We start from the raw sequence: 24,857 nt of genomic DNA on the forward strand, positions 1-24,857 counted from the left end.
TCCGGCGTCATATCTTTTAGCCTTGTGATACATTCCATGGGGTTTTCTTGGCAAGAATACTGGAGTGGTTGCCATTTCCTTCTCCAGTAGACCACTTTTTGTCAGAACTCTCCACCATGACCTGTCCGTCTTGTCCGTGGCCCTGCACGGCATAGTTTATGGCTTCACTGAGTTATGCAAGCCCCTTCACCACAACAAGGCAGTGATCCATGAAGGGGTGAGAGCTTGTCTACGCAGGGTTGATTATGGGCAGCAGTTATCAACAACTGTTGTCTTGTCTTGATCATTATCATTTCGGTTCAATACCCAAACAGCTGGGCTGGAAGCAAAACAATGGTGGCCTCTGACATATATTTTCCGAATTATTGTATTTCCTATTTTCAACCCTCTCCCCACTATGAGCACAACAGATGATCATACCATTCAAAATAAGCAATTGCAATGATTTTCATATTTTGATTGCACAGCCTGTTACAAAAATAAGGTGTGTGTGGGATTGCATAATATTTACTTTATTTTCCTTAAGAGCTCTTATTTTGTCTTCTAGGTCTTGCAGAATCCCGTCTTGTTCACAGAAAACACTAAGCTTCACCTATAGATAAGAACATATATACAGAAGGTTAGATCAATAAAACATGGCTGGGTTTTGCTTGGTTCGGAAAGACAGCTGCATCCTTTGTAAAGTGATGTTTTATACTTACATCAATATCACTCTCTCCTATCCTGATGGGTTTTGTATTTCGTTCCTTTATTGTATCACGCCCTGTCACCTAAAAAAGAGAAGATTTAAAAGTAAAATTCAGAAGTAATAAGAGAACAGTTACAAACAAAAGAACCACTCTATATGGAAAAACCTTTATTAATTTCCTCTACATTTTTAGGGTGATCTAACACTATAATCATTTCAAATATATGACATAAAAACTGAGATCTTTTAAAACATAACTAGAGTTGTTATTACCTCTAGAGTTCTATTTCAACAATGTGAACTCTAAACAACTGGTGCAGCTGCCCAGCCTCCATGCATTCGATAAATCTTATATGGGAGCCCTAAACAAACCCTTTTTATATTAACACAAAATAGAGCAGAGCAGGTTGGATTACATCCTTCCAGCAAATGGCATAATACTAATCCGATTCAACCCTTTGAATATTTATGCCTAAAATTAAGAAATTAAAATTAAGAACCACTAGTTCAATTTCAAATGCTTAGGTTTCTTGGGCTTATTTTTTTAAAAATGCATAGTTCTACAAATGCCTTCACATTTGTAAAGACCACAGCTGGTGGTCAGTGACTATACTGCAGTTGATATATTGGCCCTGATCCAAACGTGTGTCAGTGATGTTCTACACGTGCAGTGGTCCTTTTAAAAATTGGATTTAAATGAATCCAAAAAGCAAAGTTCCATATTTGTTTTTGATCAAGTATCCTCCCTTGTAGACCGTGGGAATGCTGTAGACATCATATACCTCGACTTCAGCAAAGCTTTCGACAAAGTGCCCCATGATATCCTGATGAGCAAACTAGCTCAAAGTGGGCTAGATGAAACAACGATCCGGTGGATCCACAGTTGGCTACAGAATCGGACTCAAAGAGTGCTTATCAATGGGACCTTCTCCAACTGGGGAGAGGTAACGTGTGGGGTACCGCAGGGCTCAGTCCTGGGCCCAGTGCTCTTCAACATTTTTATTAATGACTTGGAGGAGGAGGTGCACGGACTGCTGATAAAATTTGCAGATGACACAAAATTGGGCGGGATAGCTAATACTTTGGAAGACAGAAACAAAATTCAAAGTGATCTGGATAGACTGGAGCGCTGGGCAGAAAACAACAGAATGACATTTAATAGGGATAAATGCCAGGTTCTGCACCTAGGAAAAAGAAACCAAATGCACAGTTACAAGATGGGGGATACGTGGCTCAACAACACTACAAGCGAGAAGGATCTTGGAATTGTTGTCGATCACAAGCTGAATATGAGCCAACCATGTGATATGGCTGCAAAAAAGGCTAATGCTATTTTGGGCTGCATTAATAGAAGCATAGTTGCCAAATCCTGGGAAGTACTAGTTCCCCTCTACTCAGCACTGGTTAGGCCTCATCTGGAGTACTGTGTCCAGTTCTGGGCACCACACTTTAAGAAGGATGCAGACAAACTGGGGAGGGTTTAGAGGAGGGCAACAAAGATGATCAGGGGACTGGAAACAAAGCCCTATGAAGAGAGACTGAAAGAACTGGGCACGTTTAGCCTTGAGAAGAGAAGACTGAGGGGAGATATGATAGCACTCTTCAAGTACTTCAAAGGTTGTCACAGAGAAGAAGGCCAGGATCTCTTCTTGATCATCCCAGACTGCAGGACACGGAATAATGGGCTCAAGTTACAGGAAGCCAGATTCCGGCTGAACATCAGGAAAAATTTCCTGACTGTAAAAGCAATACGACAATGGAACCAATTACCTGGGGAGGTGGTGGGCTCTCCCACACTGGAGGCCTTCAAGACAAGGCTGGACAGCCATTTGTCAGGGATGCTCTGACTTGGATTCCTGCACTTAGCAGGGGGTTGGACTCGATGGCCTTGTAGGCCCCTTCCAACCCTACTATTCTATGATTCTATATACATACAACTTTCACTTGCAATATGCAGCTGGTAGCCAGAATGAAATATTTTAGCCCTATGTGGTGCTAACTTCCTGCACTATAGAGGATAGAAGGAGCATTGTACCACTCTATACCCACTGTACCCCTCTGCATCACATGAAGAAGCTTCAGTGGTAGTGCCACAGCCTCAGATGGAGACCTCATGTTTTTAGTGCAGATCTGAGTGGAGTGAGGATGCCTCTTAAAGGATAAGCACTAGCCTCATAATAGTAGAGACAAGAGAGAAATACACAACTGCCCTCATAGATTAGACAAGCCTAGATAACAGTGCCAGATGAGTACAAAACAGAGTGAAAATCCTTCCATCATAGGTGACCTCAACAATTTTCTTGATCACAGAACTGACAGGAGAGCTGCCTGGTCCTCTACCCTGCGTAGCTGGGAGACAACCTTTCATTGAAGCAGATTATAGCTTTTTAAAAACCAATTTTTGTGCATGTAGTGCTTTTTTAGGGTTCCTGAACATGTGGAGAGAGCCCTCCCTGCACAGAGTTGTATGAACAATGCTCTTTCTATATATTATTATAATTACACGTAAGTTGGAGCAGAGCCTGTCAAACAGTGGAGCAGACCTAGTGTTGAACAAGTGAACACGATCAGAAAAGGGCTTATGGAACACCCACTGCATACACCCATTGCAAAGAACACACAGGGGAAAGGTATCTAAGATAAACATGGCAGTACTACACAAAAAGGTCTGAACAAACAAAACAGAAGTCTGGGAACTACTATACAAAGCTGTAATTTCCACTACAATCTTCTTGGCACTTTACGGAAGTGATTTTATCTATCAGCCAATTTTCAGGTAAGACTAATACTTTGTAAAGTGATTACTGTATTAAATATTATTTTAAATTGGTTAACAAGTCTGGCCTATCATAATGCCGGTGCCTCTAATGCAGTGGTGGGGAATGTGTGCCCCTCCAGATGTTGTTGGGCTAGGACTCCAATCAGTCCCAGCCAGCATAGCCAATGGTGAGGAGTGTGCCATCTTTTTTTCCAAGATGGTGAGCAGCTATAGTGCAGTGCTTCAATCTGAAGCATGCCCAGCCACCCAGAAAAAAAGAAAAAAGTAAGATGGGGTGGTAGGGAGCATTCTGGAGGCGAAAGAGGATGACAGGAAATGAGGGAGCACTTTTGCTTGTCTTAGAAGAAGGGGGGTGTTAGCTGGTTTGTTGTGTGTGTGGGGTGTTTGCCTGGGATGTACATGTGTGCACTTGCCTGGTGTGTGTTTTGCCGGTGGGGGTGGCTATATGGTGCTGGTGGGTGACTTGCCTATGAGTGTGTGTATGTGTTTCTTTGAACATCAGCAGTTTGTCTTCTGGGAAATGGGTATTTTGTTCTGCTCTGTCAGGGCAAATATGTGATTTGGCATTTGTTTCTTGATCAAGTTACTTGTCTCAGCCTCAGCAGTTTGCCGTCCGTGAAATAGGTGCTGGAGCAGAACTGTGGGTTCAAAAGAGTGGTTTTGTGCTTGGAGCTCAGCCCCCACTTCTGCCTTGTGCTTAGATTATTGGGCAGCTTACTTTTCTGTTAGTCTCAACTATTTGGCTTCTGGGAAATGGGAGTTTTGTGTTGAGCCATGCCACCATGGCAGCCTTTTTGTGAAAGCGTCTACAACACTCTCTTAATATTTCAAATGTGCCTACCAGCCCAAAAGGGTTGGGGACTCCTGCACGTATGCATAGCAACCTATGCACATATGTACACTTAAACCTTTTGTGCATATTACGTACAGTATGCCACATTAAACTGAAGACTATTTCCAGTACTTACAACTTATCATAGAATCATAGAATAGTAGGGTTGGAAGGGGCCTACAAGGCCATCGAGTCCAACCCCCTGCTCAATACAGGAATCCAAGTCAGACTGTGCGAACTTGAATACATTTTTCTTTCCCCCAAATCAAAACCATGGACAAACATTTTTATCATGTCTCAGTTAAAATTTGATAAGACCTCTTGGGACCACATAAGATCACCTAAGGCGATAAGCCACCATAGTCTACGCAAGAGTATTTTAAATTGTTATTCAGCTTTTGAGGTATCAGGCAAGAGCTAGTATAATGAAGTGGCGAAGAGCATGGGCAGTGAACCAGGAAATCATCAGTTCAAAACTCACTTTATCCATGAATTCAGGAGGCAGCCTCAGGCAACTACTATCTCTCAGCTGCAACTATATATCTGCAAAGTAGATATTCTGTCTGACCTGCCTAATAGGATTGTTGCAAAGGTTATTGAGATAATGGCCCAGTTCACACATAATGGCAGCAAATCGTGGGTTAATTAACTCAGGATTTGCTGTGGTGTGTGCTGCTGCCATTTTGAATATGCAGTGTCCAATCAGCCTAATGGGAGGTTATTCCATGATGTGCAAACCCAGCTGCTATGGGTTAATCAAGGGTTAAACAACCAATAGTTAACTCATAGTGTCCATAGTTACTTAACCCATGATTTGCTGCCGATATGTGCGAACTGGGTCAATGTATGCGAAGCGCTTTGAACTTTCAGAAAGCACTATATAAATGCTAGGATTAGGATTAGTACTATTATTAGTTCTATTTACCATTCATGACTATTTGTCCAAGCTCCATCTTCAAGTTCCCATCATTGTAAACTGATAAAATGGAAGCCAGATCATCAAACACAGGAGGGCATATTGCCTTTTGGCAATATCTATATTTAGGTTTTTTTCACTGCAGTAAAGCACTCTTTATTTTTTAAATGCTTACTCAGAATATTTTGTGAATTTAAAACTTTCTAAGATGAGGAAGACACTGAGACATACTATATATTGGCATAACAAAATATAAATAATTGGTATAACAACAAATATGCAAGCAAGGGAACCTTTCTGCAATCTAGAAGATAAACACTGAACTGAAGAGAAAAATATGCAGTTATATAATAATATATTTAAAATTAATTCATTGTCAAAGCAGCAAAATTAAAACGTAGTTAGCATGCTTTTGTATTTTTATAAATATAAAAATGGAATCACCACCACTAGTTTCCAACACATGAGAAAATGAAACCAAGCACTACCAGGCCAGCCAATAATACTGCACAAAGCCCCAAAAACACACATCTTGCAGGAAGCTGTGGTATTATATATGTATCATGAGATACCTGTGGATGCTTAGCTATATAAACATTGACTGCCATTTGAGAAAGCAATGGAATGGTTACATTTCCGTTACAGGCAATCTTACATTTATACTGGACAGTAACCCTTGTGCTGAGCTCTTTAGCACTTTGTAAACCATGTTGATCAGAGGTCCATTATTTTTTATCTGTTTCAAACAAAATTTTAATACATATCTTGTTATAAAGGAAAAGTTGACATGAGAAGCCAGTGAACAATAAAATAGTCAGGAAAATGAAAATATACTTATAGGGTCGTATCCAGTGTTAGTCCTAGTTAGAGTAGGCCCATTGAAATGAATGGGACTTAAGTTAGACTAACACTGGATACAACCCACTGGATACAACCCATAGTATTGTTTTAATAGCATGGTATTTCCTTGCTGCATATATTTGGTATTCTAACACTATTCCTTGGAAACAGGTGTGGCAGGAGGAATGGATAGGGAAGAAGTACTTAAAACTCCTTTCCTTCTCATGTGCTCTTCTTTTCTATAATCACCTGAGTTTTTGGAACTACTATCTTCTCAAGGTTGAATTAACTACTTTTTCAGTTATGGAACATAACCTATGGACCCTGAATTTAAAAAAATACTGTAAAAGTACACTAGTCTCTCAGGCTGCTTAGTTATGCAAATTTGTCTGGTTATATGTGCTTAAATATGAAACAGCCTTCAACACGATGCTGTGTTCTGACTGCTAGAGCGCTTGTGGATTGCAAATTTTACCAACTTGCTCCAATGAACAAAGAGATGACACCTTTCCAATACCTTCTTCACTAACATACATATCGTTACCTATATTTTCAAAGTGGGGTATCTATGCGCAGACATTTCTTTGGCCTAAAGGGTGGAAAGTTTAATTATTTATTAATTACATTTCTATGCCACCCAGTAGCCAAAGTTCAACAGTCTGGCTGGGTCTGGATGATCAGCAGAGGAAAAGAAGCCACCGTGCCTTCTTTTCCCTGCCCCGCGTGTGCTGCTCGCGCACCCGCCATTTCCTGAATTATCCTTGCTGTGGTGCAGGTTACCGTGTCATCCGAACCCAGCGAGGTGTGTGGAAGGGTTGGCTTCCAAACCACCCCATAACCCCTACATCAAGCTGTGGGGCAGGGAAAAGGAGCCACTGTGGCTTCTTTTCCCCTCTGATCTTCTGAACCCGGCCTCTGAGAGGGATCAAGTGGCCACTTTAAGCCTGGATCCTAGGGTGGGGGAAGAAACTTAGCTCTGAGGAATTCAAAGGCAAAATTTCTTCTCCAAAGGACTTTTTCTCTGGCCCTTTGCCAGTGAAAGGATTCTGGAAGCGGGGAAGGGAATTAGTTTTGAAGGACACGCACCAAGGTATACATTCTGCAGGTCCCATTTATCTTGCCCCAGAGCCCCTTCAGCAGCAAGTGGACTGCCATGGGATTCATGTCCTCAAGACTCAAAGGATCTCCTTCCACCTCTCTGTTTGCTAAGGTTGCTCTGGGTGCTCCTACCTCCAAAAATTAGACAGGAGGCTACCAGAAATGGCCTTTTCTATGGTGGTGCCCCCATGTAAGAATACCCTCCCCAGAGACACCTGTATGGTATTGACTCTGTTATCTTTTAGGCACAGGGTTAATCTGTTTTGTTTACACAAGCTTTTTGTGATAATTGGAATTGTTTCCCTGCTATGTTTGCCTAATATTTAGTAATCTGGTGTTTTATCGGTTTTGTTTTGCTTATTTTCATTATATTTTGTTTTGTTTTTTAAAATATTTCAATTTAATTGTATTTTTAAAATACATTTAAAAAAAACCCTCTAACTTTTTCCACCCACCTCTGGTCTGGGAAAGGATCAAAACTGCCTAATGGCAGATAAATAAATAAACATTCCATTTCTCTCTTAAGAATGCATAACAAACTTTGAATATATCTTTGTTTTCTTGTGTGGACCAGGAACCAAAAAACTATTCTGACCTTAGTCAGCTTAAGAACATAACAGCCATGCTGGATCAGATCAAAGGTCCAAAGTTCTATTCACACAGTGGTCAACCAGCTGCCTGTGGGAAACTCACAAGTAGGACATGAGTACAACAGCACCCTCCCAGTCATGTTCCCCAGCAACTGGTGTACATAGGTGTATCGCCTCTGGTACTGGAGGCAGCATATAGCCATCAGGACTAGTAGCCACTGATAGCCTTATCCTCCATGAATTTGTGACTGTGTACGTTATGATTGTGTTCCCACACTCTGGGCAAATGCACACATAACATCCTTTAACTATGGTTAAGGAATTCAGAATGGTCCATGAGATTGTGCCTTGTTCATCAACTCCCCCTTTGCACACAAATTCCCCCTGCTACCCTTAGCCATAGGTTGTCATTAGGTCTGTGCTGATCTTTCTGCAAAATAATCAGCTTCAACTGAGGGTTTGGGTTGTTCCACAAATCACACCTCTCACGTTCTAAAAACAGGTTGTTTGCTGACATTGAAAATCAGAACATCTTCCCTAGCATGCAGGAAATTCAGTTTCTGAGATATTCCCCAATCCAGAGCTCCTTCTAAATTACTGTCACTAACAGGACAGTCCTGTGGATGTCTACTAAGATGTAAATCCCATTGAACTCAATGGGTCTTACTCCCAAGTGAGTATAGGACTGCAACCTAAAATGAGTATATTAAACTGAAATCCTATGTACACTTACCTGGGAGCGAGTATCGCTGAATACAAGAGATTTTATGTATTTATTTATGTATTTATTTATTAAATTTATTAATCGCCCATCTGGCTGGTCACCCAGCCACTCTGGGCGATGTACAACAATAAAAACAGTTCAAAACAATAAAATTCAACATTAAAAACATCACATTTCTAAAATTACCCTAACCAACCCCAAATGCCTGCCTGAACAACCACATTTTTAGTGCGTGGCGGAAGCTCATTAAAGAGGGGGCATGGCGGAGTTCCCTAGGGAGGGAGTTCCACAGAGTGGGGGCCACCACAGAGAAGGCCCTCCCCCTCGTCCTCACAAGTCTAGCTGTCCTGGCTGATGGGACAGAGAGAAGGCCATCCAAGGCTGATCTTGTTGAGCAGCCTATCTGGTGTTGCTGGAGGTGCTCCTTGAGATAGGATGGGCCGGAACCATATAGTGTTTTCAAGGTCAAAACCAACATCTTGAATTTGGCCTGGAAAAGAACTGGTAACCAGTGTAGCTCCTTCAGCACTGGAGTGATGTGATCTTGCCGGCGGCTGCCTTTTATCAGGCGAGCCAGCGCATTCTGTACCGGCTGCAGCTTCCGAACCATCTTCAAGGGTAACCCCATGTACAGCGCATTACAGTAGTCTAAACGAGAGGAGACCAGGGCATGTACTACCGATGGGAGCAGATGATCAGGAAGGTAGGGGCGTATCCGCCGTATCAGATGGAGCTGGTACAGTGCTGTCCAGCTCACAGCTGACACTTGAGCCTCCATGGACAGCTGGGAGTCTAAGATGATCCCCAAGCTGCGGACCTGGTCTTTCAAGGCTAGCCGTACCCCATTCAACACCACGTCAACATCCCCTAACTTCCTCATCTCCCACCAAAAGTACCTCGGTCTTGTCAGGGTTCAGCTTCAGCTTATTCCTCCCCATCCAGCCACTCACCGTCTCCAGACATTTGGACAGGGATTCTACGGCCAACCTTGGTGAAGATTTGAATGACAGGTAGAGCTGCGTGTCATCTGCATAGTGATGACACTGCACCCCAAACCTCCTGATGATAGCCCCCAGCAGCTTCACAGATGTTAAATAGCATCAGGGAGAGGATGGAACCCTGTGGCACCCCACAAGTGAGTGGCCACGGGTCCGAAACCTCCTCTCCCAGTGCTACCCTCTGGTACCTGCCGGAGAGGAAGGACTGGAACCACCGTAATACCGTGTCTCCAATGCCCAACCCTTCCAGGCAGTCCAGGAGGATACCGTGGTCAATAGTATCAAAAGCCGCTGAGAGGTCAAGGAGAACAAGGAAGGAGCATTCGCCCCTATCCAGAGCCCTCCTCATATCATGAATGTACATCCTCACAGGAGCACCTCGGGACTTTATGGAGACCATGGCTTCCTGGGAGCTGCACCATATTCCAACTGGGCTCACCCATGTAGCCAGTCACGCACTAGACCTTGTGTTTGTTTCTGGAGAAGCGAGGAGTGATCTGAAAGTTGGGGGTATATCCACCACCCCCTTGTCATGGTCAGATCACTATCTGGTGATGTTAGACTTCTCGGTTCCACAACCCCTCCTCAGGGGTGGAGGACCCATTAAAATGGTCTGCTCCAGGCATCTTATGGATCCGAATTGATTCCTGAATACACTTGGGGATTCTCTGGAGCATGCCAACGGCCACTCGGTCGAGACCCTGGTGGGTGGCTGGAATGCCGCAATCTCTGGGGCATTGGATCGGGTTGCTCCAAAACGCCCTCTCATCTTAAATCTGAGTGAACATATACAGGACTATGCTGTTAGTCACATTTCTCTGCATTAATCCTACATGATGTTTAGGATTAATGAGGATTAATATTTAATTTTGACTCCTTCCCCTAAACCAAAATGTTGAAAGTACTAGGCATCAGCAATGTCAGAATAACAAAATATATGTCAAACAGGTACTTTTTCTTTCTTCTTGGTTGCACATTTTAGTGTGACTGCTATTTTCAAGGTGGATTTTAAGTATTTGCGTTTATATTTTATTATCCATGTGGATTTTGTTGTTAGTGTTTTATCTTATAAGCCGCCTTGGGAGTGAATCACAGAAAGGCAGGGTACAGATATTCTAAACAAACAAACAAACAATTAGTTTTAAGACAGGTGGCTTTTAATGGAAACAGAATTGAGGGGTAAGAAACAAAACAATAGCATTTGTGTATTAGTAGCTAAGCTTTAGCTACAATCACAAATATGTTGTGATATATTTTTCTTAGAAAGCACTTACAATTTATAAATTAAGTTACAATGGGTGGGATTTGGAGAACAAGTGGAATTCCACTTGTGCAGCAGGGCTTTTCAGCTTCCTCCTTCCCCTTTGCAGCCCCTTGTGCCTCCTGAGCAGCTGCTTCAGAGGGTTTGGGAAACCTCTATAAAGATGTAAAAAGTGGCATGGGGGGTACTGTTGGAAGGGGGAATTGACAAAAAGAAGAAGAGAGATCCCTGCCGCCCCTGCCCAGCATGAGTAGAAGTGCCTTCCAGTTAGTGCAAGGGGGTTCCTGAATCCCGGTGAAAGAAACAGGCTGAGTTTTGCTTTCAGGTTATGCTATATATCCTGTATATTTCATATTAAGAATTCATTCTACTTACAGAAAAAAAGAAATCAGAATGTGAGGTGAGTGATAAGTCAGCCTATAACATAATGCAGAAAGTAAGTATATATACAGAGGACAAAAAATTGTAAATTCCTAGAATGACATTTTATATAGACATGTTTTACCTTCAGATCCAGATATTCAAGATCTTTTTTCAGTTGGACGTACGTATCGTCAGCCTGCAAATGGAAGTACATAATGATAATTTTAAAAAATATACTACATTATTAGACTCCGTAACTATCTGGCAAGTACTTCTGGAAACTTCTGCAAAGCCATATAAATGATAAACTAGCCAATTAGGAAAAACAAAATGTTCTTAGCATTACCATACCTAGGTTTATGATTGAATGGGAAATGAACAAAGTGCATCAATGGCAACACATCACCTTCATCCACCTTCCAGCATGAAGACAGCAGATTATTTTCCTTTCTATAGAGTAGGCTAACATGAATCATAGAATCATAGAATAGTAGGGTTGGAAGGGACCTACAAGGCCATCGAGTCTAACCTCCTGCATTTTTCTAACATGCAGAATTAGAAAAACCAACTGTATATTTTAAATTATTTTAAACAAAAGCAATTTTAGAGGAATGTTTGGATGCAATCTTTATTAAACTCAGCATGTTAAAATGTCCCTGACAGAGAAGTATTCCTCTTCATAGTTTATGTTTTTGCAACGTATCATTTTCAGCCAAATTTCACTAATAATTTAAAATATGCCTTCTTCAAGAAGGCTTTATCACGTGAAACCAAATAACAATTCTAAATCATCTGATCACATTAAAATTGACAACTTGTTTCTAAGAACTACCCCACCTAGTTAGTGATCTTGCTATTTCATGACCAATAAATAATGCTGCTCTTTGTACTCCCCTTCTAGTTTACAGAAAGATGCACAATGGGTATTCATATGAAATTCATAGCAAGGCATAAGTGGTGCCAAGATATCCCTATAAATTTAAACTGAGGAAATCAGCAAAACCCATGAACACTGATTCATACCTCTTCCTCTCCCGGTCTTTTGTTTCACTTTAGTTTGTCTTTTTGTTGTCATGATTGTGTTTGTTGTTATAATAAACAACTATGTGTTGTTTATGTTATATTAACTTTATGTTAATATAAACTAAAAAGAAAACTCAATAATATTAATAATAATAATAATATTAATTAGAACTGTTAAAATTCATTTATTAATGTAATATCCAAAATGTGTGGAATTATTTATCAATTAAGATTTTTTATTCATTACAGTCGGTGAGACCTACCCCAATCTGAAGGCTCAAGACCCCTATATTCTGATCTACTCATGATCATACACACACACACACACACACACAGAGAGAGAGAGAGAGAGAGAGAGAGAGAGAGAGAGAGAAAGTAATCTAAGTTTATTTTAACTGGGTGAATCTGTAACTAATCCATGTAACTGGTGGACAAAATATTCTAAAATTTTAGTTTTGCCTATTAATTTGTTCAGCTATTATGAAAAATTTTTCAGAGATTTCTACCATTTTCTGCTCTATGAGACAGATCTTTCTAATGCAACCCATTCTAAACTACAAACTAAAGTTCCTTGCCTAACACTGATAAATAGCAATTTATGGAAAGTAGCACTACTGTTACACTTCTACCTTTGATTGTTATGGTCTGTGATGCAAAAAGACAACTGGATCAGGATAAACTAATGTGAACAATGACACAGTGCTGAGGTAATGACAAAATGACACAGTGCTGAGGTAATATTGGCATCGTCTTTCACTATATCTCAATTTGAAGGAGAAAATACAAGCAGGATGTGGTAAAGAATGGCATTTCCATCATGAATGATCGGAAAGACTTACTTTTTTCAGCCAAAATTAACACATTGGCAAACTAGTAAGCTTTCTTTTTTAATAGATTTTTAAAGCAACGTTCACAAAAATAATACCAAAGCAAAATAATATCCAAGAAGCAATTATTCATCTGCAACAGCACCCTGCAATTTAAAAATGCTTAAAATCTCCAGCACATGCCAGAGCAAAATAAAATCATGAATGGTCCAGGGACTTGAACATACTGAAGAATGGGCAAGAAAGCACAGACTCAAGCATGGCACCAGTGAAGCACTTGCAGAGTCACAGAATGTCATATACAGCACAGATGAGCTAATTAGCAGCTGACCTGATAAGTGGAATTAGTTGGCAAGTGCTGTAGTAATTGGGCGATTGTGTAATTTCGAATACTAGCCAACTTAGCCTGATGTCTCCTTAATCGAATGAGAAGCAATGTTAGCTCTTCAGGCTGTAGGTATTTGGACACATTGTAAAGAGGAAATTAGCAGTTTTCAGGAAGAGTCACTGTAGCTATAATTCTTCACCTATGGTGCCCAGAAAATGTATATTTGACACAATTAAGCAACTACTTCATTTTTTTTGGCTGGAATATTGTACTGTAATGTCAACACAGAAAAACAAAACAGGGGAAACTCCTCTTCTGACTACAGTAAACAGTTCTGCTTATAATGACTTCAATGGCAGTGGAACATAGGCCACATCTACAGCCAGGAAGTTCAAGTTACTTGCTTCCATTAACAAGGCATGAAAGATCAATAAAGACCGTTTTGGACTCAGACATCTTCTAGAAGTTCTTATCAGCTGATACATAGAAGGGGAAGGAAACTGTAAATGCTTATACTTACTGATTTCCCATGCAAACTTGGAGCACTTACAGTATGGGTCATATATCCCATTGTAGGCATGGAGCACCTATCTACGTGTGCTGAGTTCTGTGAAAATGGAAAAGCAACATTCAAGAATTTCAAGTAAAAGCATATTTTTTTTCTTCTTAAACACTTCAAACTTACAGTTGCCTGTCGGCCATTAAACCAGGGTAGACTGATTTAAATCAAACTGATTTAAATATGAAGTTCCTGTTAGGACTTCATATATTTCCTAGACAATGATATAGAATAATTGACTAATCTAACCATTTAAACAAGTTAATGTACAATGAATAGAGCATTTACCGTATCTAGGAGAGTATACTTTGCATAATTATATAGATATAACTTGATATTTTTACCATTTTCATAAATGTTCCATGGTATGTGGCTTATTTAATGGATAAGTTGCATTTAGATCTCACAATCAGGAACTTTGTGCATTGCAGCCCATGCGCCTCTACACATCTCTTTTTGTCTGTTTACAAACAACTAAGGACCAAGTACTTTCTAGAAACAAGAGCTTGTGGTTCATTAATGAGCAGTGCAGGCCATTTTCATAAGATAAAAGGGAAATGTCCTTGTTTGCTTAAAGAGATAAGCCTGCTTCACAAGTAACAACTGGTATGAAGGTGTACCGGCCCTGCCTACAAGGCTGTAAAGCTTCCCTGACCCTGAGCCAGTCCATGCATTAGACATGCATGTCTGCAGATCTATGTGCCTAGATTTGTATATGTATAGGTTTTCTCCTGCAGATCTCCAAGCCAAATGGACTGGGCCAGGGAAGTTCTGCAATGTCGGGATTGAGCAAGCCATGTGACACTACTGCCCCTTGATCACGTGAGCATCCCTTTACACAAACAACATGTGAAGGGTACCTTTAGTTAAAGGCCATAAAAACGCAGTATATACAAGATAACCCAAAAGGTCACAATGGATGACCATCTTAGTGATATACAGGATGGAATCTCCTGGAGTCAGGAGCTGGATCCCAGCGTCTCTGGTATCTTACAAATCCCTGGCCTTTCAGGATTAATCCTATAGGAATAATATAATCTTTGACCTAGAGTTCCATATTTACAATGCTTGGCCTAGAAAGGTTATTTTCCCCTGTTTTTCATGCAAATAAACAAAGCAGCCTTTAACTCAATGAGCTGAATGAAAACTAATTTAGATACATTAGGTCCCATTGAAATCAATGTGAAAAATTAGTCAGGATTAACTTAAGTCCCAATGAAAACAATGAGACCTAAGTGCAATGAATGTAGTCTAAGCCCAGCCCAATACGTTTGCTAGAGCACCCCTGACTTGGTTTAAAAGATGGAAAATGTAGTGTTAGCATGCTTATAGTCATGTGGTGTTTTAATACCTCACTCAGCTTTCCTATAAGCAACAAAGTTTATATATCATTCAGATCACCTTGCCACAAGGCAATGAAGCCACATCACGGCCACCATGCCATATAAACAAATTTTGCTAAACATGCAACTGGCCAGGTGCCAAGGAGCAGATCACTTGGCCTTGAAAATACAAGCATCAATGGATGATGTAGAAATACTGACAGAACCAATTATCCAACAATCTGCATTTTAACACTTAAAAATTTTGCCGTATACTTCCATTAATATTAACTGGCTGATTAGTAAACCAGCAAAATACATCAATACAATTTACTAACCTTTATAGTTTTGTTTTGAATCTTCCTTGGGGATCCAGCAAAAGGAATGTCTATCATCTGTCTCTCGTCAGATGGTTTGACAGTAACCCTTTCTGCAGGAGTGTGTGGTCTTCGGGGTGGAAAAATTTTAGGTGGTCCTGGTGGAGGTATATCAGAAGGAGATGGGGGAACAGAAACTGAACGCGGAACATCTAGTGAACTTCTTCCCTTACCACGGTCTGTGAAGTCTGGAGAACCAATATAAATAGGTGCTGTCGGACTGCCATGTTTAAACTGCTGCCTTTGTTGCCACTCATACAGCTGCCATACAGTACCATCTTTATTAGCTCTTCTTTCATCATGGGACATCTTCAAGTGGCTAACCCGATCTTGAGCATATTTATAGTCACCTGGCAAATTGCGATTTGGGGGAGGTGAGCTTCCTGAAGGCTGCCTGGTATTCTTTGGCAATGTATGATAATTTTCAGGAAAGGATACAGAATGGCTGGGCGCTTGGCGAATAAGAGTCTGATCAGATGCAAGACTGTGTGAGAAAATTGTTTAATTAGAGATTCAAAAAGCATGCAGCTATTATTAAAGTTAAGACTTCACAAAATGCAATTTTAGAATTGCTTTAATAGATGCAAAGAAATATTTGTAGCATTTTACTGGTCATAATAACCAGTTAGTCTTTTAAGGTTGGAGAAAGTTAATAGTTTTTTTCACAGAGTTGAAGGTGGTTTGAAAGAGGGATGCCCTATCATGGTGTATGATATACTACCTTTGCCACTGGTTAACAGGGTTTGCAGATTTTTGTATTATTTAAAACCCCACAAAAGCTGTTGACCAGAGACAACCATGGGACAAAGGAGGGAAAAAAAGTGTGTCCACACCACAGGAAGCAATACCTATATCAAGTCATTCAGCTCTTGCAAAAACTGCTGTCTCAAGCCTGAGATGTCACAGCACACTTCTGTCTATACTCCTCTTGGCAACAGGTTGGTGACTAGGTGGTAGAGTAAACCACTCAACAAATGTGATTCCTTTTAGGGATGTCAGAGAATTCCGCCACAGATCTCGGTGAGGCCGAATGCCAGTGCATTCGGCCCCCCGAAAGCCGTGGCAGAACAACCCCCCCCCATGAAAGGTGCGTGAAACGGAGCACTTACCTGCTGCTGTCCGCGCTGACTTGAAAATGGCGGCCGCATCTGCGGCCACCATTCGCATCCTCATCATAGCCGTGATAGGCTATGTAAATAATTACGTAGCCTATCACAGCTAACGCAGGGACGCCATTTGCGTACGTAGCCTATCACAGCAAGCAAAACAAAGAAAACAGCGTATGCAAATGCTGGCGGCTACAGTGGCCGCCATTTGTGTTCCCTTTTTTTAGCTGTTTTAGCCTATGTAAATATTTATGTAAGCTATTACGGCGAAAAAGAAGGGGAACGCAAATAGCGTAGTGGGCGCTATTTGTGTTCCTTTTTTTTCGCCGTAATAGCTTACGTAAATATTTACGTAGGCTAAAACAGCGAAAAAAAGGGAACGCAAATGGCGGCCGACGTAGCTGCCACCATTTGCGTATGCTGGTTTTTTTGTTTGTTTGTTTTGACCTGCAGGCTGCCCAGTGGCCGGCTGTGGGTGGCCCCGGCCGGCGGCTGGCCGAATTAGGATTTCGGGGGGAAGTGCAGAGCGCCTCCCCCCCACCGCGAATCACCCCATCGAAAAGGTAAGTGACTTTCGTACATCCCTAATTCCTTTATCCTAAAGAAATTAATCACCTTAACAACTGTAGTTGGGGGTGAAACGCTTCATAACAAATATATTCACTAAACATACATGCATTGTGCATGGAGAGAAAGGCCATTTTTTAACCACTATCATTTGTTTACAATATCCCTGTGCTTAGGGATTTACTGATAAAAGGCTATCTTCAGCAAAAACAAAGAGAATCACTTAAGGTTATACCCCAAGTGAAAGCATATCATTTCACCACCTGGCTTCAGGACAAGATGATTAATTCTGGTTCAAGACAAAAGTAGTTCAAAGCCTGACCAGCTGATTTAACAGGAAGTCATGTCACATAAGCAGTCTCATCTTTTGAACAATTACGGAGCTATTGATTTAATGCGTCAAGTGACTCTGCTGGGCTTTCTGCCAAGTTAATATTCAAAGAAACATTCTCCCTTTCTGCCTGGAAGAAAACAAGCAAGGACTCGTAACACTTGGACTGCTATCAACAGCATAACTAGGAGCAGGCAGCATGAGATGTTGCCCAAAGTTAACCTACATGAAAACACAGGTAAGGTGGGACAACCATTCTGACTGCCACAGTAAACACCCCAGAAAACTGTTTCTCAGCTAATTAAGTAGGGTTCTACCAAAGATGTTAGTTATGGCTCAGAGCCAAAATCAATAGAAGAAATAAAAAATGATGGGCTGGCACTTGCTATCCTCTTTTATTAGGTTCCCAAATTGTGAGACCAAAGTCCTGATGGAGGGAGGAATAGCTGGGGAAAGAGGAACAACCTCCTCCCTAGTTCCTGTAGCTCATATTCTAGGTACATTTCAAGTGGACCATAAGACATTTCCTTCCCCTGCCCAGTTTTCCAGCCTGTATAACAGGGGAATCACCCTCTCCCCCTAGATATGATGTCCAATGAAGCAGTTCTAGTTTTGCAAGGTTTTTGCTTCACTGTATTCCTTTCCATGGATACTTTGAAGGAGTTCAGTCTCCTTTCCTTGTCCCATCCATCTGTCTGACTACTTTTCTGCAACCAGAGAGGGAACTCTACTAGCCCAATTATGTAATGGGTATTGGAACCGAACAGTTTCTTTCTGGATATTTCATTGTTCACAATGGCAAAATCTGAGAATCAAAGGGTCGTTCCAGAAAAGCCAGATGAAAAAATATTTCATCCTATACATATTAGAAGAGGACATTCTCCACAGTGGGTATGTTTAACTGGGAATAACCATTCAGATTTGGTCGGATCCAAAGGTGTTCTATCACAAACAGAAGTTGACTTCCTTTCACTGAAGATCCATTTTACATCTCACACTAGACTGTTAGATGAGAAAAGTGAAACTCAGTCTTAAAATTGTTCTTCCACTTGCACAAGGGGTTGCACAAGAAGAAACACGGGGTGTTATCACACAAGGCAGAAATCCTGTACCCCTACCAGGCTTTCTTCTTCCCAAGTCTTTCCGGCACCACAACTGGCTCAATACATGTGCCTCCACCTTTTGGGTTTTTGGGCTGTTTCCCTCATGCAGAAGTTCCCTATGTTCCATTTATATAGCTACTAGATGGCACTGCAACATTACAGCAATATCACACATTCGCGGAATTACACATCCTCTTTAATGGTGATGTAATTTATTACTACATTATCGGTAAGTTAAATCATGGCGGGATAAACCTAAAAAATCTTGGGAGAGGCACCAGAGGATGACAAGATCATGAAAAGAACCCACAAACTTCCATGGGTGACCCACAATGAGTGCACAATAAAAGCCTCGTGTGATGGCCCCCCGTACTACAGAATCTACCTATTACAGTACTGTGTGAACTCTTGCACAACCTCTTGCACAAGCATTAGCATGACAATATTAGCAACAATTTTCTGTCCACTCACAGTTATTTGAATCCAATCCATTTAATTTCCATTTGTATGTCTGCTATTAAAGTATTCTTTTTTTTAAGCCAACAGTACTAACACCAGATATATTTCACACATGTTATAACTTACATGTAATTCTGCAGACACTTCCCTTTTCCCAGGCCATGTACATCCCATTTCTAAATCAAGGCTTTGATGCCTTGACCATGAAGCAACACTAAATCTATTTTTATGCAGCAGATGATAAACCAGGGTAAGGAAAAATATATTTTGAGTTCTTTTGCATATAGTGCTTTATACAAGAAAGTTATATACATTTTAAACTGTTCAGAGAGCAGCACCAATATAAAAAGAGGGAAAGGCAGCAGCACCAATGGTGCACAAAAATGAAAAGAAATCTGTTGTTTTTCAAGCAATATTAGGAATTCTGTTCTACTAATAAACTAGATCTAAGGACTAAATAAATATTTCAAGGCTTATTTTGTGCACCATTGGCTTCTTCCACTTTTAAAATATGAATTTTCAACCAAACCATGCATCAATCATTAAAGCAGATATTGTCCAGCACCCAGAATAACCATTCAGGAATGCACAATGGTCTGCAAGTATATTGGAACTTCTAACTCCCCTCCTGTCCAACACCAACTACTTACAATGTATCTTCCCCCCAGAGTTGGTGGCAGGAAAATTTTAGTCTTACTTTATGCCAGAAGTAGGCAACCTGGTGCCTTCCATTGTTTTGGACTACAGGTCATCTAGTCTCTGACCACTGGCCATGTTGGCTGGAAATTATGGGAGTTGTTCAAAACATCTGGAGGGCACCAGATTGCCTCCCCATGTGACATGCTACTAATTTCCCATGCAGAAATCAGTTTGCGTAGACTCCTTGCAGCCTAAGTTCTCTCTAAAGCTGAGCATTTCTAGACAAAGCATTTATTGTGCACTCGTAACACAATACGAGTAGTAGTAATTTCCTACTTATGATTGTTCACAGGTTCTTTAGATGATGCTGTTGCCTTCCCATTTCACTTCTGCATCTAAAGAGCACTTTCAGCGAGTTTTTTTACAGTAGGGAAAACTCAGTACTTATTTGTAAAAGGGAAAGAAAACACTTTTTTCACTTGGGTATTTACACTATTCTGCTATACCACAGCGCTACCTAGAGGTTATGTAGCAAAAAAGCAGGAAAGGAAACTCTTCGTGTAGAGCTCGGCTCTCAATTTTGCAATGAAATCAAAAGTCAATACAGTGGATTAACAGCCTCACGTAGAAAAGGTGACTTTAAAACTCCCACAAGTCTCAGAAGCAGCTCTTCAAATAACACATTGGGTTTCTGTTAGAAATTAGACGCCAGAAGCTGCACTGTACACACAGCCCTCTAGAGAAATTATAAGTCTTATTTTCAATGTTATAGAAAGACAATAATACAGTCTATGCCACTGAGGTGATGTGTCAGACAAGACAAATGGGGGTGTTCAAGAACATAGGTAATCAGTAAATCCCACCTATACTAAGCATCTATTATAAACAATGGGCTGGATTCTGGGTTGCATGTAAGGGAATTCTGCAAACTGGATGATCCCGCAGGGGGCCGGGGGGAGGTGATTTTCACCCAATCTCCTTCCTCCCTGCACCCCCCCACACATCCCAAAATCTAATCTGGAAGCTTAGGAGACTCTCTAGAACACTGTGAAGTGATGATGGCAGAGGGGAAGAAAGAATCAGCAGAAATTGCCACCCTGCCTCCTTTCCTCCAGTGTGTCAGGAGTGCTTCTGAGCGCAGGGACAGCAGTTCAGATTCTGAACAGGAACCGCCAGACATGGAGAAAGTATGTTCCCAGGCTAGTCCAGATATGGATAGGCAGGCTCCTCAAGTTTCAAAGGTCCAGCTGGAGGAAGGTCCCTCGTCACCCCCCCCCCCCCCCCGTGAAAGACAGCGAACAGGGAGAGGCAGTGTTTGAAGAGTCTGAATTAATAGATGCAAGGCGCAGACAAAGATCCAAGAGGGAGATGGCAGGGACAGAACTTAGAAGGTCTTCCTGATTGGCCCTGCATGAACAGCGGGGCTTAGAAGCCTCACGAGAGACCTCCCCCCACCCCTTAAGTTAGGCTAGTGAGCCCGCCTTTCTTTCAAACGGTGGGCAACTTTCACAGCTACCTTTTGAGTCCCCTGAAGGCATTTCCTTGCAGACTGAGAGTCACTGAGAATTTGCATCTGTATGACCCCTTGTGGTGATGGATTAGAAGCTGTAGATTGAAGCCTCTTGTCTGTATTTTGATTCAGCGTTTGAAGATCAGTGGGGGCAACCTGACACAGCGGGGAAGCTCCAGAAGATTCTAGCTCCCTCTGCCAACAGAAGGAGCCCTTCTGTGCACTGAACTATGGATCCAACCCAACATTTCTGTCTTAAATAGCTATCATGTTTTTTGTCATAGTACAAAGTGCTATTCAATAATCACTGAATTTGTTACATCTATTATTCTAGCGCACAAAGATCTGTGATGGAAATATGGCAGCACATAGATACAGCATTTTGCAGCCAAGAAAGTGGAAAATATACCATCTAGGTGAATTATTATACTACGTGACATTCCGGCAAAATATTAAAAAAATGAAGTTGGATTTTTACCAGGAAAACTCTCTTACATCACATGTTTTGTGTCATATTTGACAGTTTGATCTATGGATGAAGGATAAGCAATGAGACTCATTTATTTTATCTTGACCACAGACAGTAGCTGATAGAATCAGAACAAAACCAGTTGGCAGCATTATGTAATGGGGAGTGATGAAAAATATGAGAATTGCATTGTGCTTAGTTTAATCCATGCCATCTCAAGAGCCAAGTGTGTTTTTTTCATGTTTTTTCCCTTTATATTTTTTATGAGGATCTCATTGTTACCAGGTGAGAGGGCCTGGGCTTATCCACTTCTATCTCTGGTTTCTCAGGATCAATTTACTATTAGACCCATCTTTAATTTTACTTAAGGGTGGATGCTGAATTGCAGGGATGGCATCAGGAAGGCTAAAGCTGAGAACGAGCTAAGGTGAGCGAGGGATGCTAAAAGCAGCAAAAAGGCTTTCTTCAGATACGTGCATAGTAAAAGACAGAGGAAAGAAACAGTGGCTCAACTATTAAATAAGGATGGCAAAATGATAACAGATGACAAAGACATGGCAGAAGTGCTCAATTCTTACTTCGGCTCAGTCTTCTCCCGTAACAGGGTCTATGACCCCACTGGCAAAGGCGAAGTACAGGCTGAAGAGGCAGGATTGCAGCTTGAGATAGATAGGCATATGGTCAAGGAACACCTAATTACTTTGAATGAGTTCAAATCTCCAGGGCCAGATGACCTGCATCCTACAGTAATAAAGGAACTGGCAGAAGAGTTCTCAGAACCACTGTCTATTCTCTTTGAGAAATCATGGAGGACAGGAGAAATGCCCGATGACTGGAGGAGGGCTAATGTTGTCCTTATCTTCAAAAAGGGTAAAAAGGAGGAACCTGAGAACTATAGACCAGTCAGTCTGACATCAAGCCCTGGGAAAATTCTGGAGCAGATGATAAAGCAATCCATCTGTAAGCACCTTGAAAAACATGCAGTGATCACTAGCCAACATGGATTTGTCAAGAACAAATCCTGCCAGACGAATCTGATCTCATGTTTTGATCAGGTCACCTCCCTTGTGGACTGTGCAAATGCTGTGGACATAATATACCTTGACTTCACCAAAGCTTTCGATAGAGTGCCCCATGATATCCTGATTAGCAAACTAGATCAAAGTGGGCTGGATGAAACAACGATCAGGTGGATCCACAGTTGGCTACAGGATCGAACTCAAAGAGTGCTTATCAAAGGGACCTTCCCAAACTGGAAAGAGGTAACGAGCAGGGTACTACAGGATTCAGTTCTGGGCTCAGTGCTCTTCAACATTTTTATTAATGACTTGCATGAGAAGGTGCAGGGAATGTTGATCAGATTTGCGGAAGACACAAAATTGGGCAGGATAGCTAATACCCTGGGAGAAACAAAATTCAAAGTGATTTTGATAGGCTGGAGTGCTGGGCTGAAAACAACAGAATGAAATTTAACAGGGATAAATGCCTAGTTCTGCACCTAGGAAAAAGAAACCAAATGCGCAGTTACAAGATGGGGGATACTTGGCTCAACAACACTACAAGCGAGAAGGATCTTGGAATTGTTGTTGATCACAAGCTGAATATGAGCCAACAATATGATGTGGCTGCAAAAAAGGCAAATGCTCTTTTGGGCTGCATTAATAGAAGTATAGCTTCCAAATTCCAGGAAGTACTAGTTCCCCTCTACTCAGCACTGGTTAGGCCTCATCTGGAGTACTGTGTCCAGTTCTGGGCGCCACACTTTAAGAAGGATGCAGACAAACTGGAGAGGGTTCAGAGGAGCTCAACGAAGATTATCAGGGGACTGGAAACAAAGCCCTATGAAAAGAGGCTGAAAGAACTAGGCATGTTTAGCCTTGAGAAGACTGAGAGATAGGATAGTGCTCTTCAAGTACTTGACAGGTTGTCACAGAGAGGAAGGCCAGGATCTCTTCTTGATCATTCCAGAGTGCAGGACACAGAATAATGGGCTCAAGTTACAGGAAGCCAGATCAGGGCTGAACATCGGGAAAAACTTCCTGACTGTGAGAGCAATGTGGCAATGGAACCAATTACCTAGGGAGGAAGTGGGCTCTCCCACACTGGAGACAGTCAAAGTGAAGCTAGACAGCCACATGTCAGGGATGCTTTGACTTGGATTCCTGCACTGAGCAGGGGGTTGGACTCGATGGTCTTATAGGCCCCTTTCAACCCTACTGTTCTATGATTCTATGAAAACCTCCTGGAGATTTGGGTTGTCTGTGGGTAGCTCAATACCTTCCTTCCTGTCTGGGCTACGAGGAACCCACAGGGATTTACCCTTGTCTCTTTATTGTTTGGGCATTTAAATAGATACATGTTCTTGCATTCCATTACAAATTTGCTCATACTGAAACTGTGAATCTCAGCCAACCTTGCTAAAAGGTTTCAGTTGGATATATATGCTTAGAAGCACTAGAATATACCCTGACAGCACTAGACACCTCCCTACTGAAGCTGCTCCTTTGTTAAGAGTTGAGGGGTGACAGAGTAGAAAGGAGCAATGAAGCTGAAACAGAAATCCTTCTACAACAACAGTAACAACAAATTGAATGAAACACTTGTCAAGGAGAGTCCTGACCAGCCTACTTCTGGTATCTAAAGCAGAGATGTAATGAGTCATGTGATGAAGTGCCCTTGTCCAGCAACAGAACGTCTTTACACCGGCTTAGATCCTAAGATAAATTAACGTAAGGAAGGTCACAAAAGGAATGTTTCCTGGGCCCACCTCACTCCTGTGGCCACCTGTGCCCCCTCCCAAATCTCTCTGCAGGGGTCAGGGAGTCCTCCTGAACAATGTGGAATGGGGCACTGTTGGTGTCAGGAGCGCCCTGGCAGCCTCTTTCAGTCTACTCCAATACCTAACTCAAGACACAGACAAAAGGATTTTCAAGGCTTTAATCCTTTTACAACTTAACGACTCTTTCAGATGCTAATCACCAGTGACTAAGCAAGGAACAGAAGAGTAGCCTATGCTCCAGGTTAGGCAGTTGGTCCCCATTTGAAGGAGAATCATGGGAAGACCCTGAACTTGTGGGCTAGGGAGAGTTCCTCCCTCTTTCCCTTGGGTCCTCGGGACGCGACCGTTGCTTGAGCGCCAAATGAGCGC

General features: G+C 41.6%; 1 protein-coding gene across 1 annotated transcript in view; it reads right to left on the reverse strand.

Annotated features, from left to right (window-relative positions):
* Nucleotides 1-24,857, reverse strand: part of PLEKHA7 (pleckstrin homology domain containing A7) — a 297,172-nt gene that overhangs the window by 53,610 nt on the left and 218,705 nt on the right. Inside the window, exons 11-17 of the mRNA XM_084855029.1 lie at nucleotides 15,487-16,009; nucleotides 13,788-13,874; nucleotides 13,271-13,390; nucleotides 11,232-11,285; nucleotides 5,871-5,951; nucleotides 702-770; nucleotides 512-592 (exon numbers count right to left, since the gene is read on the reverse strand). Of these exons, the coding sequence (XP_084711155.1) occupies nucleotides 512-592; nucleotides 702-770; nucleotides 5,871-5,951; nucleotides 11,232-11,285; nucleotides 13,271-13,390; nucleotides 13,788-13,874; nucleotides 15,487-16,009 (1,015 nt within the window). The remainder of the gene's footprint in view (nucleotides 1-511; nucleotides 593-701; nucleotides 771-5,870; nucleotides 5,952-11,231; nucleotides 11,286-13,270; nucleotides 13,391-13,787; nucleotides 13,875-15,486; nucleotides 16,010-24,857) is intronic.

This window comes from Heloderma suspectum, chromosome 1 (assembly GCF_057233095.1).
Source record: "Heloderma suspectum isolate Gila_16-S chromosome 1, 16-S_ref, whole genome shotgun sequence".
NCBI lineage: Eukaryota > Metazoa > Chordata > Lepidosauria > Squamata > Helodermatidae > Heloderma > Heloderma suspectum.